We start from the raw sequence: 18505 nt of genomic DNA, 5'->3' as shown, positions 1-18505 counted from the left end.
TTTCAAAATCCCAGCGAATTTCATGATGAGAATTTATTATTCTTTGTCAATGGTCATGGTCAGAAATTATATATAGAATTATATAGGAGAGTGATCACTTCAATCATGTTCATAACTTCCCGAATCCTCTGTACTGTGTGTGTGTATCCTTATCTTCAAAAATATAATACACATACAGATGGAGCGAGACACCTGCATGCAGTACGTAGAATTTTGTAATAATACTCTCAAAAGGTGATAATTAATTTCGCTAATTAGTAGGTTAATATAATTCAGTACTTTTTGAATTTTCTTCATATATATATAGAATATTACCATAATATTCTTAAGATATCAAAAAAATATATATGTTAATCTAATAAAGGAGTACTGCAAATATACATGAGTACCCGTGATAATATTAATTTTGGATGAAAAAAATTACTATGAAGATGTTCGATCCTTCGCATGATCGTACAATATTATATCGAATTCATGAATGACCCTAAAAATGTCTAATGAATAATGATTGTTCGTATAATTATTATAAAAAAATTATTTATTTATAATCAGTTAATTTTAATGAAATACTTATTTATAATTAAAATTGGTTACTAATAATTTTTTAATTACAATAAATTAATTATAAAAATATGTTTTTCTTATGATGATGGCAGATATATATATATATATGCAAATTCTCTGTATATATGTAACGAGTGCATGAATACATATGGCAAAAAGATCGTCAAATCCTATGTACTAGCTAGCTAGCTAGGGGTCTAAAACAAAACCAGGGTCAGCCCCAGTTTGCGGAAAACCGCTTGAGAATATAAAGAACAAATTGGGATCAGTCCCCAATTCATTGCAACTTGTGATATTAGAAATGAACAGTTGCATGCAGGTGTTGACATCATTTAAGACGTTTCAATTTCCATGGAAGACCCTCGTAATCATGCTCTCTCTGTGCTAAATAATGCATGGCCGATACATGCATTTTCACATATTTTATTCATTAATTTAGGCATACGCATGGATTATATATATATATATATATATTATCGAAAATGCTAAACGCAACCGCGCATCTTCCCCGTTGCGGCCTCGGCGCCTGCGTGGCATTAATGCGACGACGTATTGATTAATTTGAATTCGGTAGCTTCCCTTCCTCCGCAAAGCTTCGTGGCATCCCTCTCTTCCCTTCCCCCGCAAAGGTGAATTCCTCTCTTCTTCCCCCCGAACCCTAACCCCAGAGCCCGCATCATCTCATTCTCGCACGAACCCTAACCCAGAGCCCGCATCATCTCATTTTCGCAAGAATCCTAACCCACACGAACCCGCGAGCCGAAACTACCATTCCCCCGCATCCCGCCCCTCTCTTCTTCCCCCACGCACGAACCCTAACCCATAGCACCCAATCCCTTCCGTTTCGCACGAACCCTAACCCTAATCTACCCTTCCCCCGCATCCCGCCCCTCTCTTCTTCCCCCACGCACAAACCCTAACCCATGGCCCGCATCCCTCTGTTTCGCACGAACCCTAACCCACACGAACCTGCGAGCCGAAACGGATTCTCCACGAACCCGCATGGTTAAATCCCCATCGTCCTCCCTCTCCCCCGAACCTCCATCCCTGTCGTCTTCACCCCTGAGGTCGCGACTGGAGACGGTCCTCCCTCTGCTCGATTAATCCCCCAGGTTTTATTTGCATTTTTTCTTTTACTTTAATGAATCAAATTTGTGCTTGTGATTTTCACATTTTGTTTATTTGGATTCCGTTTATTTATCAGTAGTGCTATATACCTTGCAATTTGAATTTTTTGCTTTTTTATTTATCTTTGTACCTTACATTTGAATTCAATGGGGCAGTTTGCAATATATTTTTTGCAGTGCAAGAGATAACTACGAGGAGAAACAATGTACAAACGAAAATGTCGTTTGAATAGCTAGAAATATATTTGGGTGTGTGGGTTTGTAGGGCTTCTGTGTGTGTACTGTAAACGATTCTTGAGGGCTTGAGAAAAAAAAAAAAAACAAATAGGAAAAAGGGAAATTGGCATTGCTGTATCTAAATGTATATAACAAATAATCTCTTTCGGAGCCTTAGAACATGGAGGGGAGAACTTTGCTTAATGGAGCCAATTAAGCTAGGAAGTAGAAAGGTTTTAGTGGTGCACATTTGGAGTAGATTCCTGTCTGATTACAACTCCTATATAAATAGTGGTGATGGTATCAGCTGGACCACATGAGAAGCAGTCCATTGTTCTGGAGAAGCTTTTTTCTTCTAGTTCCAAACATTGCAATTATAGGAAATTAGATGTTTTGTTTGGGAACTTAACAAACGTACCATTGCCTTTCTATGTTATAAATTCACCTTTGCTTTCTCCATCTCCTGAAGTTGTGACAAAAAAAAAAAAAAAACTGGTTGAATTATGTGCCGCTAGAATTTTAATCTCTACACCCATTTGGTTGTGAGGATCCCATAAATGGGTATGAATCAAATAGCCATCTTTACTCCACAAAAGGCAGTGCAGTTATCCTGGGTCCAAAAGAGAAACAAGTTAGGATCCTGGAGAATATGTGAATAAGCAACTTGAGTGTATGAAAGGAAAAAAAATCAGACTTTTGGGTTTTGCTTTAACTTTCTCAGCAAGTGTAACAATTTGGGGGTTAAAGGAGTTCAAAAGCTGCAAAGGTTGCAGTGTAAGGGAAAATAGTTAACTTCATAGTTAACTTTCTCAGCATACTTATACAACTTGAATGATGGCTCGTAGTTACTTAATTAAAACTTCTTGCCTACTAATTTTATTCCATCATTATAAAACTGTTATTCAATTGTTTTATGGGGGTTCATCTTAGAATGTCATCATCATCTTCATCAATATCTTCTTCATCTTTTCCCAAACGTACTTTGGGAAAACCATTGTGCTTTTGCGAGCTCGAAGCCACATTGAAATGGTCAACTACTGCAAAAAATCCTAGACGACCCTTCTTAGGGTGTTCAAAGTATAATACCCAAGTAACTACATTATTTGTTGCCTGAAACATTTTTTATATATATTAATTTCATATATAGTACAAATCATTCATTTCTAATACAATACAATATATGCATGAAATGAGCAGGGCTTACCATACTGTAAGTTTTTCAAGTGGTTGGATGGTAATGAAGTGATTGAGCTACAAGTTGAAGAAAAAATGAATGAAGTGTTAAAGAAAGAGAAAGAGGTCAAGAAGATACTCGAACTTCTTGAAAAGAGGGAGATTGAGCTGCGTAAGATAGTGGATCGCCTTGAGAGGGTGCAGATGGTACTATCCACTAAAAGCGACGAAGTTATGCAAAAGGAGTCGCTGCTTAATGCACAGGAAGCTAAAATAAGGCGTGTAGGCACGCTACTTCGGATTTATTGCTGTTTTGCATTTGTACATGTATTTTACCTAGTGTTATATAAGTAATTTGGGATTGTTGTTAGTTCTATGTTTAGGTATTGGACTTGTACATTTGTTTTAAATTTGTATTGGACTTGTACATTTGTTTTCAGTTTGTCTTAAGTTTATCTTTGCTAGAGAAACAGATTATGGTTGCTAGAGAATGGTTGTGAGTTAAAATGGCGAAAATGTTGAACTTGGTTGCTAGAGAATGGTTGTATCAAGTACTAGTATGGCATTATAAACTCTGGTTTTGTTTTACTGATTTGAATTTGTTTCCATTTATGTCATGAAATCAGGATTTCTGCACTGAAATCTGATGATCATTTCTGCACTGAAATGTTAAGTTTAGCTCTTGTAGATGAATGCAGCCGCGGCGTAGACCCCAAAATTGAATTTTGATGAGTGAAGTTTTGGTTTGATGCTAATATTATTCTTTCTACTCTTTTGCTTGAAGCTAATATAAGGAGCAGTTAAAATGGAACCTATCCTGCTTTTATCATCAATTGTGATGCCCGTAACTGTGCAACATGTTGAAACAAATCTTCATGCCTCATGGCATGGCTTTACCCATGATATTCTTTCTTTTTCTTTCTTTGTTTGTTTTCTTTTCTTGCATTACGTGGTATGACCTAAGCACAATCAAATTATGGGATATTTTAATAAAGATTGAGACCCGCGAAGTTTGGCCATGACCGAAGAGAACTGCTATTAGTTCTAAATCTGATAAGTTTGGGTGGGCAAATGCCAATGATTGAACATAGATACAATATACCAAATGCCATCGTACCTTTGGTGGATGATTTATACCGCCCACAATTGCAAAAGACAATCAAGCTTCTGCCTTGTAAATGAGCAACTATGTGGGGGCTTCACGTATCTGAGCATACTATGATATGGTCAAGTTTCATCCAATCCACAACTAAATTATCAAATCCAACCATTTCAACAAAGTCCCTCCCTCAAACACACAAAATATATCCAATCCACAACTAAATTATCAAATCCAACCATTACAACAAGTATAAAGAAATGCCGTGCAATACATTCAATAGAAGTGAAGTTTATCCTAGAACCCATCATTGCAACGGTTGTGATCCATCAAATCCAAATTGCATCTGTAAAGAATAAACAAAAAAAAAAAATATTATTCAAGTAATATATATTAGTATATTACTTGAAAAAAAAAAGCTATGAACCACTTAAGCTTTCTTGACTCTGCATCACTGTTTCTCGGGGTTCGGTTCCAATAACGTCTACAGCCACGCTTTCTCTTTCTGGAATAGCCTGATGGAAATCAAATGTAAATATATAGCCAAATAATAGAAATTAGTAATAAGTTTATATTTAAATAGGATCGAATATACCATCTCAGAAGAGCCAAATAAATTCCTGCATACTTCTACGATCGGTGTATCTCCTCTATCCACGACTTCGGTATGTCCTCCATCCCTCTAATGATTGATTTAACAAAAAAAATTAAAATTAAAATTAAATAATTTTATTCGCCAACAAAATATATATAATAAGCGGATATTAAAATATCATCACCTCTTTACGCTTCCCGTTTGCTTGTACTTTCTTAGTCTTTGCTTTAGCTTTCCGCATGTCTATCTCCATCCTGGATGCTCTCCTTAGAGATGGAGGTCTGCCTTTGCCTCGCACAACACGCGGACTACGTACTTCCCTAGAACCATCGACCGTAGTGTCCTTTACCATACTATCAATATTGGAACCAATTTGAGTCATCGATGGGGGTTCTTGATTGGCACGATACAATTCAATCATTGCATATAACTTAGTTCTCGCATCCTCAGTATGCTCTTGCGAACCCGCTGCGTGAGTAATCATCTGATAACAGATATTTAAAAGATTTGAATATCTACTAGCATCTGCCCGCTGGTCCCCTCCATCGTAGCTACTGTGGATTAATGTGTATCGCCTTTTAATATCCTTCCTCCATCGATCTAAACTGTAGATTTCTGGCAAAAATTTAATATCGTTACATCTGAATACGGCCAAAATATGCCGACATAATATCCCCCTCATCTCAAATAATCCACAAGAGCACTTTGCAACTGCATCTTTGTCACTAAAGTCCACAAAATGGGTAACCAGCTTAGTGAACTCTTCTAAACAAACTTCATCCTCTACCATATATGTTTTTACTGCACCATCACTTTTATGTAACTTTGGATTCAAGTCAATGATGTCGTGGACTTGTTGCTGAACTTCCTTAAATTTAGCATTCGTGTACAACTCTTGAAACCTCTTTTCAATCGGAGATCTAGATATGCAGGGGATTGTGGCATTAAATGACTGGAAGTCCGCAAGATTTTCATTCTCAATCTTTTTTTTCAACGCATTATCAAATTGGTCTACAAATTCCTTCAAGTTTGTCCTAGCATGAACATAACCATCAAAAAATGCATTCATGCTCTCGCTTCGCTGCGTTGTACTCATTCCAGCCCAAAAACACTCCTTCAGAAATGCCGGTACCCAATGTTCATGCTCCACATATAGGCTTTGCAACCACGCATTCGCATGTAAGTTGTAAGTGTTAATCAACTGATCCCAACATTTCTCAAACTCATCAACAAGTTGGGTGTCGTAGACACATTTCATCAATGCATTCTTCATCCCAGTTTTGTACGAACTATATGAGCCAAGCTTCTCGGGGACTTTCTTTAGTATATGCCAAAGACAAAATCTATGCCGGGTTTTTGGGAAAACAATTGCGATCGCATTTTTCATCGCTCTATTCTGATCAGTGATAATAGCCTTCGAAGCAATACCATCCATGCATTGCAACCATGTCTCGAATAACCACACAAAGGTCTCGGTATCCTCACTGGAAATCAGGCCTGCCCCCAAAAAAATTGACTGTCCATGGTGGTTTACACCAACAAATGGTGCAAAGGGCATCCTATATCGATTCGTTAGGTATGTGGTGTCGAATGTGACCACGTCACCAAAATCTTGGTACGTTGCTCTACTATGGGGGTCTGCCCAGAAGACGTTCTTTAACCTCCCCTCATCATCTATATCCATCATATAAAAGAACCCAGGATTTTTGTACTACATCCGTAAAAAGTAATCTCAGAGCGCTCCAGCACCACCTGCTCCAAGTCGTAAATGTCTGGCCTTGTCAATATAATTACGACAATCCTTTTCCAAAAATGGGAGGTTCTCGTATCTACCCGCGCCAACAACAAGAGATCCGTAACTCTTATTCGTTCGGATGCCAGCCAAATCATTTGTATCGAGGACCCTTTTTACGGCATCACTAACTTCTCTATTACATTGGAAGAAACGGGATTTTTTTGGACTGAGGCCATGATTATGGATATTATGTACTGTCGTCAACCGAAGCACACCATCTTGCCTTAAGGCATTAATCTTTGCCTTACATTCTGTTTTCCCTGTCGGACGTGGGTTGGCAACATTCAACGTCCTATTCCGGGCCTTCCCACCGCGGGCACAAGCGAGGGTGACATATCTAACAGACTCATCTTCTCCCCTTTCGGTCCGCTTCGTCATCACCCCAAACCCGCTCCTCTTACCATATTCCTTATAATAACTTAATAAATCTTCAAAGGAATTAAACTCCATTCCTGATTTTGGCTCCTCAATTGTATCATCATGATCCACTTGAACATTCTGAGATTTCTCAGCACTGCCATCACCAGGTTCCATAGGACTTGGCCTATCCTCAGTACATTCTTCAGCTTGTGGACTTGTACATGGCGCTTCAGTTTCTCCACCATCAGGTCTATTATCCTCTGAACCAACTATTCTGCTTGTGGCAGAGCTTGTATTGCTGATAGGAGTCGGAGGTTCGATAATATGTTGAAATGGGTAACCAGCATTCTACAGTAAACACAAAAAGTCCGCAATTAAACTCCTACAAAGAAACCAACTTATTAAGAATAAATCATGATTAGTTATCACCACCTGTATGTTGATTGGATATTGGTTGCCAACCGAATATGGTAGAAAAGTCGGTGACCACGTAGGCACTGGTCCAAAGTAACCAGGCATGTAATTTGGGATGTTTGGACCAGTTGATGGTATGGCCTAACATGTTACTAGATAAAGTTATTGATGTATTTTGGAAATAAACATCGACTAAAAAATACCAATATTATTGATATATTAAATCATATTATATACATACCTCGGATGGGGGATTTGAGTTAGATAATGTCTGCGTAGTTGGCTGTTCTTTCCCGTTTCCCATTCTGAAAACATTAACTATTGAATTGTAAAAATCAATGACAATAAAACAAGATCCAAGCAATTGTAAAGTTCACTTAGAGAATAACCAAAATTCAGTCTTATCAAATTCCCCAAGTACACAAATTTTAGAAAGTTTATGTGGAGAAATTCAGTCTTATCAATTTCCCCAAAATTCAGTCTTAGCTAGACCTTCCACTAATAAGAAGGCCGTGTTATATGCCGTGTTATATATATATATATATTGTGGCAGTGGCTAAAATTCCTTAATTCCACTAACAGAGCTTCCACATATATATTCTAATTGAAAACATTGGTTGCTGGCTAATGATATATATATATATATATCAATCATCAGCAACAAAACTTCCACAATCATCAACTCAAAACATTGGTGGCAGCAATATATATATTCCACTAACAGGAGATCCTGCAATGACCATTATATATATTTTCCACTAACTTTTTTCCCTTACACATATGCATTTATGATTGATAAGGGGGAGATAATATGAATTATATTGTAGATGAAAAATGACCATTATAGGTAGGTATTCATGAGCAACCAACCCTCAAAACAGCCGGCAACTCAAACAACTCAACATTATAGGTAGGCAAGCAATTTCAAGTAGAACAAAACTTCATGTGTAACTCAAAACTTATAGGAAACAGCCAGCAACTCAAAACTTCCTCACTACCACATTTCAATTAGAACAAAAGAAACAACTGCTAAACTTCAAACAAATTTTAATGGTACGAGTTTAGGGGGGCATGTGCTCCAGAATCCTTTGTTGCCCATCAATTTTGTCCTATTGTAAGACAATGAAATACTACAGCTTTCTTGTTTTTCTTCTCATTTGTTGCGATTGTACCTGTCAGCAGAGCATTACAAATCCAACCAATGCGCGCACAAATTGGGCACCAATGACATTATATATTCATGTATAACGAAAGTAATACTTACACCGATAAGTATTACTTATAGGAAACAGCCAGCAACACAAAACTTATAGGAAACAGTCAGCAACTCAAAACTTCCTCACTACCACATTTCAATTAGAACAAAAGAAATAGCTACTGTGTAACAAACTCTAGTAATTTGCAAAGATGTGCATAAAATACACAAGGCAAGCAAAGTATGTTTTCTGCATCAAGATCTAAATAACTTAATTCATATATTAACCAATTATTAAATGATAGTTTCTTAAAAATTCCTCTCAAGATTTGATGCCCTCAGCCTTTGACTCACCAACATTAAGCTTAAAAAATACACCCCAAACAAACACATTTCCTGCAATTTTATTCTACCACAATCACTTTATTTTTCTACAGCAGCTTCATCTCATTACAAAGAAAGCCCAACTTTCATTGCATTGCAACATATTACCGTAACTAGATTTCAAGAGGGTTCATAACACTAACAAACAAAGCCATTTTCCACATACAAACAAAAAAGACAAAAGCAACCTAGAGCAACAACCCAGTTAAATTTTTTATGAAAGAAAAATCCAAAAAGCCAACAACAAGCCATTCTCTTACCCAGAAATGTAGATGACACACCACTTAAAACTCAGATGAGAAAAGCACTTAGGCGCCAAAGATGAGAAATAACACAGGGATCGAAGACTGCAAGAGAAGAGAATCTCTCTGGTTTGGGGCTCGGAAGATTGGCACATAAAAGATCTGGTTTGGGGCTCAGATGACGGGAAGCGAGGTGCTCTGGTTTGGGGCTAAATTTCTTCTTCAAAATGCGACATTTCTCCCACTCTCCCGAGTTATGTTTCTAGGTTCTTTTCCATTTTTTTTTTTTTAATATTATGTGCCACATCAGCCGCGAGGCCGCAAAGGGGATACGAAGCCGGGGGTATCTAGCACTACTGATATATTATTATAGTACAATACCAACCTTCTATATATACATATATAATCTGTCTTCTCTGACTTTACCGCGATAAGCTGGCTGGTTGCTGTGTGCATTATTTTTTTGCCTTCACAGAGGTTTGGATTTAAAAATAAATTAAGATAGATTGAGATGATTTATGAATAGTAAAATAAAAGTTAAATTATTTATTATATTTAGTGTAAGAATTTGAAAAAATTAGTTTGTGATTTGAAAAAGTTGAATCATGTTTATTATATTTTGTGTGAGAATTTGAAAAAGTTGTAATGATGAGATGAGATGAGTTAAAATGAGTTGAAGTGAGTTTTGAATTCAAACTTATATCATCTTTTCCCCATCCCTTCTCTTTCTCAAATCGACTTTAAAAAAAATTCCTAGTATTTTGTGTGAAATCATTACTTATTTGAAAATTTTAAGAAAAAAAAGTAGATATTAATTAAATAGGATAAAATGTAGTATCAAGATTCAAATTCATAGAAATATCTGTTCTGATATTATGTAAAATTATTATTTATTTCAAAAATATAAATTAATAAAATAAATAAATTTAATCATTTATATTTACTTAACGCAATAAATATATAATATATATTAGGTGGTGCTAACCCATGCAATAGTAGGCATGCACGTGGTTTAAGTTGATTTTTCAGTACTTGAGCGTGCGTAATGTGCATTAGTATTCATAAAGAATAAACTTTAAAAAAGTAATTAATGAACTTCAATTAATAAGGGGATATATCACTACAAGGAGAATCATATTTTCCGACTATTACTTTTTACTAGGAAAACTAATAAAATTGTTGCCTATCACATTTTTCAGGAATTTATAAATCACTTCCGATTCGCTGGTATTAAAATCTCATTTTTTATCTGCTCCAACAGAAGCAAAAAATCGCCAACAAAAGATTTTCTTTATCGGCAATTTTTATTCACAGCAAATAGTACATTTTATCCCTGCAATTGCACGATACGAGTCAGTTGTTAATCGTTGGAAAAAATTAATTCCAGCGATTTAATACTGTCGATAAAAGTAAGAAAATCGCTGAAAATATACTTTACCAACGATTTTATGAAATCGCCACAATTGACTAAATTGTTTGAAATAACAATTACGGCGATAAAAATGCGCTGGTATTGAGTTATTAGTTTTGTGAACTCAGTTGCAGCGATCATAACATCGCTGGTATTGGATTAATGACAACGAATTATAGTCGTCGGGAAAAATAAAATAAATCGCCGCTAATTCTAAGATCTATTCCAACGGCTTAATTAAATCGTCGGGAATATTTTTGCGGCGAATATTATTCGCCGCAAATACCCTAAAATGCCGTTAAAAGTTATTCCTGCGATATATGATCGCCGGAAATAAGTTTAATGTACCAAAAAATATTTCCGGCAACTTTTAATCGCCGAAAAAGATATTTCACAAAATTAAAAAAAAAAAAATCCACAAAATTAAGCAATTATGTTGAATATGAGACCTTACTTATATAAAAAAGCCAGAACAAAAAAAAAAAAACATTTTTCAACATCAAATTTTCTGAGGATAAAACATAAAAAATATAATACACATTCAAATTATATTCACTATGAAATTTCTAGATGGCCACACAAAACTTAAGCTAATTAAACAACATTCTTAGAAGTTGTAAATATTACCTTTTGAGAAAAGCACTAACATCAAGCAACAACAACTTTAACTCAAAATCCAGGTGCTCAAACTTTGGATAGCATTTGCTGGTCAAGTTAAAAAAGAATCTGACTTAGAATTTTTAGTTATTATCATCCTTTCTATTATAATTGCAATTTTCTAACTAAGTTTATGAAACTAAAACTTGCTCTGTTCTACCCCTTAGTAAACCAAGCAACTTAAGAGATAAGAAGCAAGGAAGATGAGAGTTCTTATATTGAGATATGTACAACTCTTATTTCGATATATATACATATATATATATATATATGTAAGGATATAAGTATATGATGACTTTGTGATGAGATAATCAACCTGAGTGATAAGAATATAGTTCTACTAAAAGTGGACCAATCATCATTATTAATTAACTACAAGATTTGCGAGAATTTTCGTTGGGAAGAGTCACTAAATCGCCGTCATTGACTTTTCACATCACTTCTTTAATTTGAAGAAGCTAAATCTTTTAATTTACACTATATGACCATAATTACATTATACATACACAAACACATGGGAGATACAGGGAGAAACACAATTCCACGACAATATCAGTCATCACTTGCTATCAACAACTTGAATAAAATGGGAGATACAAACTCTGTAAACAGTTAAGAATTTCTCCAAACCAATTAAGAATTTCGCTTAATTTGAGATAAAAGCTACTTTCCTATATGCTGGTAAACAAAAATAGTGCTCTGTTCTGGGTTGGCTTACGGCGTTGAAGGGGAGGCAGTGGAGCATGGGGGTGGTCCCGCGACCGTGGAGGAAGGCGGCTCAGGACTTGTACGATTAGCTTGAGCGAGATCCGTGAGGAGGAGAGCAGATCGACGGTGAGAGAGAGGGAAAGCTTCGGTGGAGGGGCTGGGGACCCTTGGGGGGTAGCTACGTCGATATATGGAGGTGGTGTGGTGACTGAGGACGCGGCGGCACAGGGAACCTGAGGGAGAAAGGACTTCGATCGTGAAGAGCGAGGAAGAACTGCGGGAGAGAGAAACCGCAAGGGAGAGGCTTGGCTGGGTTGGCCGGCAACGGTGGAGGTGGACGGTGAGGGTGGGTCGACGGCGACATGCAGTGATTGCTGCGTGGAGGCATGAAGAGTGGGAATCGGGAGAGAATAGGGATTGGGAAGAGACAGGAGGGGGGGAGGAGACGGTTGGAGGGAATTAGAGGAATGAGGGGAAAACTTGGGGTTTTTAATTTTATTAGTTTTTTTTCCGGTACTACTGATTCGCCGCTAATAAGAAAATTACTTTTGCAGCGACAATATTCGTTGGGAAAAAAGTATCTATAGAGGCGATTTTTAATTCGTTGGAAATAAAAAATTTCTACAATTACGATATTCTATTGCGGCAACACAAATCGTCGCAAAAGATAGAAAAAGTCACTGCAAAAAATAAGCAAGAAACTCTCCTTCCGCATTCGTCAACTTTGTGCTGAAATTCAGCGGCGATTTGAAAATCGCTGCAAATAAGTACTTTTAGCGGCGATCTGTTTTGCGACGATCTTAAAATCGCTAGAAAAAGTCTAATTTCTTACAGTGTATGGTTGTAGGTTGATTACACAATAGTGATGATATTTTATATATATATATATATATTATTAATTTTATAATTTGACAAATCAGTTATATCAGTTTGTGGTATTAATTTTATGTAATTTTTTTTTTTTGTAACAGTTTCAATTTGATGAATTACATTAAATCACATCAATTTTTTTGTATAATTTTTTTATAGTTAAAATATTTCTCATTATATATATAGAGAGAGAGAGGGAGAGAGAGTAAAAAATGGCATTCAATGAAGCTTCCATGCATGCAAAAAGTCATGGACAATATTAATTCTGATGTTAATTGATCAATATTAATGCTTTCCCTAAATATTAGTTAACCATTATATTATTGGATATTTTATTACTTGAATGGTCGATGTGTACATGTTTTCAACAGTATATAATTTACTAATTATTAAAAATAGACGATGTCACTAGGGGAGCCATGATTAATGACCCCTAAATTAGGTCAAAGTTTACACGAGTGCTACCCAAAATTCATTTTATTCACGAATAGGTGTGAAAAACACATTATATAATATTCATATCATTAATATAGTACGATTTGATTTGTAAGATTTAATTTATAATTTATTTAATTTTTTTATATATAAGAATGTGAACCAATCTAAAATTTTCTTTGAAAATTGCTGGATATTGTGTAACACGTATGCTTAATTAATTATGTGAGTTGAACATATGATAATTTAAACCGGTTTTCTTATGTTGTGCATGAATTAATTTGGGTGGAGAACAAGTGTCTATTTATCATGATCACTTAAATGAATAGTAGAAGTTTTATGCTGCATTTGGATGTTGAGTTGAGTTGAACTGAGTTAAGTTCTTTATGAATAGTAGTGAGTTGAGATGATAAAGTAAGTTTTGTGGAGTTCATCTAAGATGAGTTTAATGTGTTTGGATGTTAAGATGAGTTTAAATGTATTTATTGGAAGTTAAAAAAGATTATAGATCTCATATATAAAGAAGTGTTGAATTGAAAAAATGTTGTGGCTCCTACGTGTAAAGAAGTTTTGAGTTAAGATGAATTTAGTAATTTAAGAATTGAGTATTTAAATATTAGACTTAGTTTAAAATTAGATTGAACTAATTAGTTAAACTCAGATGAGTTTAACAATCTTGAATTCAAATATTGAAATTATTAAAACAAAAATTCAAAACACATGTACAAGAAATTCCTCTTGGCCCAAGCTTCAAAAAAAAAAAAAAAAAAAGCCTTTCGGCCTAGTTGACAATTGAAATTACAGGAGCTCAAAAAGTGTTACAATCCAGCCCAAAAGTACAAAACCTGGCCCATTCCGAGTTAAAAGAAAAAAAAAAAAGAACAAAACAAAAAGAAAGAAAAGAAGAAAGGACAAGTAAAAAAGCCCATGTAGAGTACGAAGCTATGGTCGTTATTTGGGTTGGTACCTCTTATTAAGTTGATGGGTTGGTTGAAATTTCTATTTTATTGTCGTATCATAACTGAATTCATCTTTTTAAGGTCATAATGGTTAGTTATTTGTGACTTCAAAAAAATTATTAATTATTTTTGGAGCATAGATATATAGTATTTGTAACGTTCTAATGGAATATTCAAATCACATTATTTATATTCTAAAAGAACTAGTCAATGATACAATCAGACCCTCATTGAAACCTTGTAAAAAATAAAAACTTTTCATTTTCAAATAATGTGGGATCTTATTCACCACCTATCTTTATTCTTATCATATGAGATATCATTGTATTTCTATCATATTACTACACGTTATGTAATAAAATTTATTTATGTAAATATTAATTTTAATTGACATGACATCTTATGATAGGATGAGAATATCATGTGTCAATACTTCGAAAATAGTTAATAATTACTCATGGTATCTCAATTGCCTAGTCCTTTGCAAGAAGGAAAGTTTGTCGATGATAAAAAGGATTGAACAAAGAATAATACTATACATTATACTCATATCACACTTTAATCTTATTATGTAAAATGTAACACATTTATCACTATTGGATGATCCTTTATTTTTTTAAAGAATAAATATAAAAATTGATGGGCAATGTTACCTCATCATAGTGGGATGAAAATTAGAAAATAGTGTGGTGTATAGAATTTGTGACGTGTAAAACGACAAGGAAGATGAAGGTAGGGTTACGAATTGGGGAAAAGATGAAGTGAGAGCATCGGGTTGAATGAGGAACAAAAGTAAGATGGCTTTAAGGATAAAAGGGCCTTGGGCTGAAGTTCTCTGGGCTTGAAAGATAAGAAGAGCATTGGAGAAGGCTTCGTGGGCCTTGTCTCATGGGCCATCCGTCCATTATGTTAATTTGGGTTATTTGCATTGTTGTCTGTTATTTCTCTACGTACTACTACAGGGTACTCTACCCTTGTCTCTAGTTTGTTACAAAGCATTCCTTTAAAGACTCTGCGGTTGTTCATTTTGATTTTATGCTTAATTCCAGAAAGTTCATTTCATCTTCTTCTACTCTATTCTATCGGAGGTCCTCCCCTCGGAGAGTGGTTATTTCTCTTTTATGAGTTACTTGTTACAAATTAGTATCCAGAGCCTTTCGGTCTCAATGGCAGATGATACTAGAATTAATCAGGTATATGAATGGTTGAATTCTCTAAAAAAATTGAGTGAATCCCAGTTTCGCATAGTAGAGACTGAGATGATGGCTTTAAAACGCCAGAACGAAGTTGTAGCCCAGCAGGTTGCTGCACTGACTCTAGAGCTGCAAAAACAAAACAATCATCAGAATGGGGATGGGTCTTCATCATCTGCTCAAAATGCTAATTTGAAGAATGCATTGGTGCCTATGGGTGAGGTACATACTCATTCCATTAGATTGGACTTCCCTGTGTTTAATGGGGAGAATCCTCAAATGTGGCTTTATAAGGTCAAACACTTTTTTGTTTTTCACAACACACTTCCTCAACACAGGCTTCACTTAGCCTTATTTCATATGGAGGGTAAAGCCCTCGTATGGTTTCAGGATCTGGAAGAGTCAGGATCCTTGACTGATTGGGATGTTTTTGTTAGAGCATTATTAATTAGATTTGGGTCAAGTTGTTATGATAACCCTATGGAGATGCTAATTAAGCTAAGACAAGTAGGATATGTAGAGGAGTATAAAATAGTGTTCGAAATACATGCCACTAGATTGAGAGGCTTGTCTGAAAACTATAAACTGAGTTGTTTCCTCAGTGGCCTGAGGGATGACATTAGACTACTAGTAAGAATGTTTAACCCACATAACATGCTGACTGCTTATACTTTAGCCAAAATTCAGGAAGACCATGTGACCCTTACCAAGAAAGCAAAAGGGCTACACCCGTACTCCCAGACCCTGGCCTTTTAAAAACCCCCAACAAACCTCCAGATTACCTAAAATACAACCAAAGAAACACCATACCTATCCAGAAAATCAGCCAAAGCCAAATGAAAGAGAGGAGAGACAAAGACCTCTGTTATTATTGTGAGGCTAAATGGTCACAAGGCCACAGGTGTCAAAAGCCTAAGTTGTATCTTATTGAAGAAATTTATGAGTGTCAGAACTCTGTGGCTGGTGTGGATGGAGTGAATGAAGTGGTTGTAGAGGAGAAGGTGCTAAAAGACTCAGTGTTGACCTTACCTAAACCTAATGAAGTTCTGAAAATTTATTTCCATGCTATGATGGGATCATTGAACCCTAGCCCTATGAGGGTAACGACAGTTTTTTGCGGGAGTGGAAATTGTGGTGCTTATTGATATTGGGAGCACCCACAACTTTGTGGACCCTACTATGGTGTCTAAAGCACAATGGGAGGTGGATAAAACCCCTTGGGGTCCATGTGAAAGTGGCTAATGGAGCCACTATGGGTTGTGAAGGGAAGGTTGCAAAAGTGCCCTTATAGATTCAAGGAGGGCAATTTATGACTGATGTTTTTGTTTTGAGTTTGGCAGGATGTGACATGGTTTTGGGAGTGGCATGGCTGCAGACCTTGGGGTCTATATTACTAAATTTCCGAAAGTATACCATGCAGTTTGAGTGGGAAAAGAAGAAAGTAGTATTGAAGGGGCTAGGTAACTCTAACCCAATTGAGGAAGGCCCATTGGTTCCTGAAAATAGTTGGGAGTCAAAAGGTGTTCCGTTCCAATTATTGGAAAATTATGATCAACTACTAGAAGCCATCCAACTCCTTCTATCCCAGTTCCCGGATATCTTCTCGGAACCCAAAACCTTACCCCCACATAAAACCCATAACCCCATTCTATTATACTGTACCCAAGAACTAAACCAATTTCTGTCAGGCCATCCCGATACCATTTTTTTCAAAAAGATAAGATGGAAAAAATTGTGAATGAATGGTTATCTACTGGGGTGATCCAACCCATTAGTAGCCCTTATTCCTCCCCTACCCTTTTAATAAGAAAGACAGATGGCTCATGGCACTTATGTATAGGTTATAGGGCCCTTAACAATGCTACTGATAAGGACAAAAACCTTATACCAGTTATTGAGGAACTATTGGATGCGCTAGAAGGGCCTACCATTTTTTCCAAACTTGACCTAAGAGCTAGTTACCACCAAATACATGTCAACCCAAGTGAGATCCCCAAAACAACATTATGAACTCATGAAAGCCATTATGAGTTCATGGTCATGCCCTTTCGCTTGACCAATGCCCCCTCCACATTCCAAAGTCTCACGAACACTATCTTTAAATCTTACTTGCGCAAATATCTTAGTTTTTTTTATAACATTTTAGTTTACAGCCAAAATGCAAGCCAATGCCTAGAACATATGAGGATGACCTTGGAGAAGCTGAGACAACACCATCTTTTTGCTAAGATGTCCAAATGCAAGTTTGGCAGTAGGGAGGTGTCTTATTTGGGCCACTACATATCTGCCCATGGGGTGAAAGCTGACCTCGAAAAGATTAGAGCCATGCTTGAGTGGCCCCTCCCCACTTCATTAAAATCTCTTAGGGGATTTTTAGGGTTCACTGGTTATTATAGGAGACTTATCAGAGGTTATGGAAGGATTGTTGTTCCTCTACAGATCTCCTAAGCAAGAATGAGTTTCATTGGTCTCCCCAAGCAGAAAAAACTTTTTAAAAAGCTTAAAGAAGTTGTGGTTAAACCTCTTGTTTTAGTCCTCCCAGATTTCAGTCAACCATTTTATATTGAGTGTGATGCCTCGGGTAGGCCAATTGGGGCTGTGTTGTTGTAGCAGGGACATCCCATAGCCTACTTTAGCCAAGCCTTGAAGGGAAGGCCATGTCCACCTATGAGAAGGAATTACTGACCCTTGTTTCAGCTGTGAAGAGGTGGGGACCTTATTTACTAGGGGGAAAGTTTGTAGTTAAAACAGACCACCAGTGTCTTCCTATACAGCAAATATGGCTAGCTAAACTATTGGGGTATGATTACTTGAATATAAAAAAGGAAAGGAAAATATTGTTGTTGATGCTCTTTCAAGGTGTTATGAGGAAGGGGAAAACAAGGAGGCTACCCTAACCATGATCTTTGTTCCTACAATGGAATTATTACATGAGTTAAAGACCATGTATGAATCTGAAGGGGAAATTGAGCCACAACTACACCTTGAGAGATGAACTCCTATACTACAAGAACATGCCTACATATCTAACCACAAACCTTACAAAGAAAGACTCCTATCTCTCTTCCACAATAATCCATTGGGGGGCCACTCAAGCTGTGAGAAAAC

At 36.2% G+C, this 18505-nt stretch overlaps 1 protein-coding gene across 1 annotated transcript; it reads right to left on the bottom strand.

The window, feature by feature from the left end:
• Positions 1 to 4598: 4598 nt before the first annotated feature.
• LOC108991564 (protein FAR1-RELATED SEQUENCE 5-like) lies at positions 4599 to 6458 on the bottom strand. Its single transcript, XM_018965872.2, has 4 exons — positions 5907 to 6458; positions 4959 to 5756; positions 4808 to 4861; positions 4599 to 4694 (listed from the first exon to the last, which is right to left on the bottom strand). Exons 1-4 carry the CDS (start codon positions 6456 to 6458, stop codon positions 4599 to 4601), a joined length of 1500 nt encoding a protein of 499 aa, XP_018821417.2.
• Positions 6459 to 18505: the final 12047 nt, after the last annotated feature.

Source organism: Juglans regia, chromosome 9, assembly GCF_001411555.2.
Source record: "Juglans regia cultivar Chandler chromosome 9, Walnut 2.0, whole genome shotgun sequence".
Classification (NCBI taxonomy): Eukaryota; Viridiplantae; Streptophyta; class Magnoliopsida; order Fagales; family Juglandaceae; genus Juglans; species Juglans regia.
Note: the sequence above shows the minus strand (reverse complement) of the source record. Positions and strands in the feature narration are given on the sequence as shown.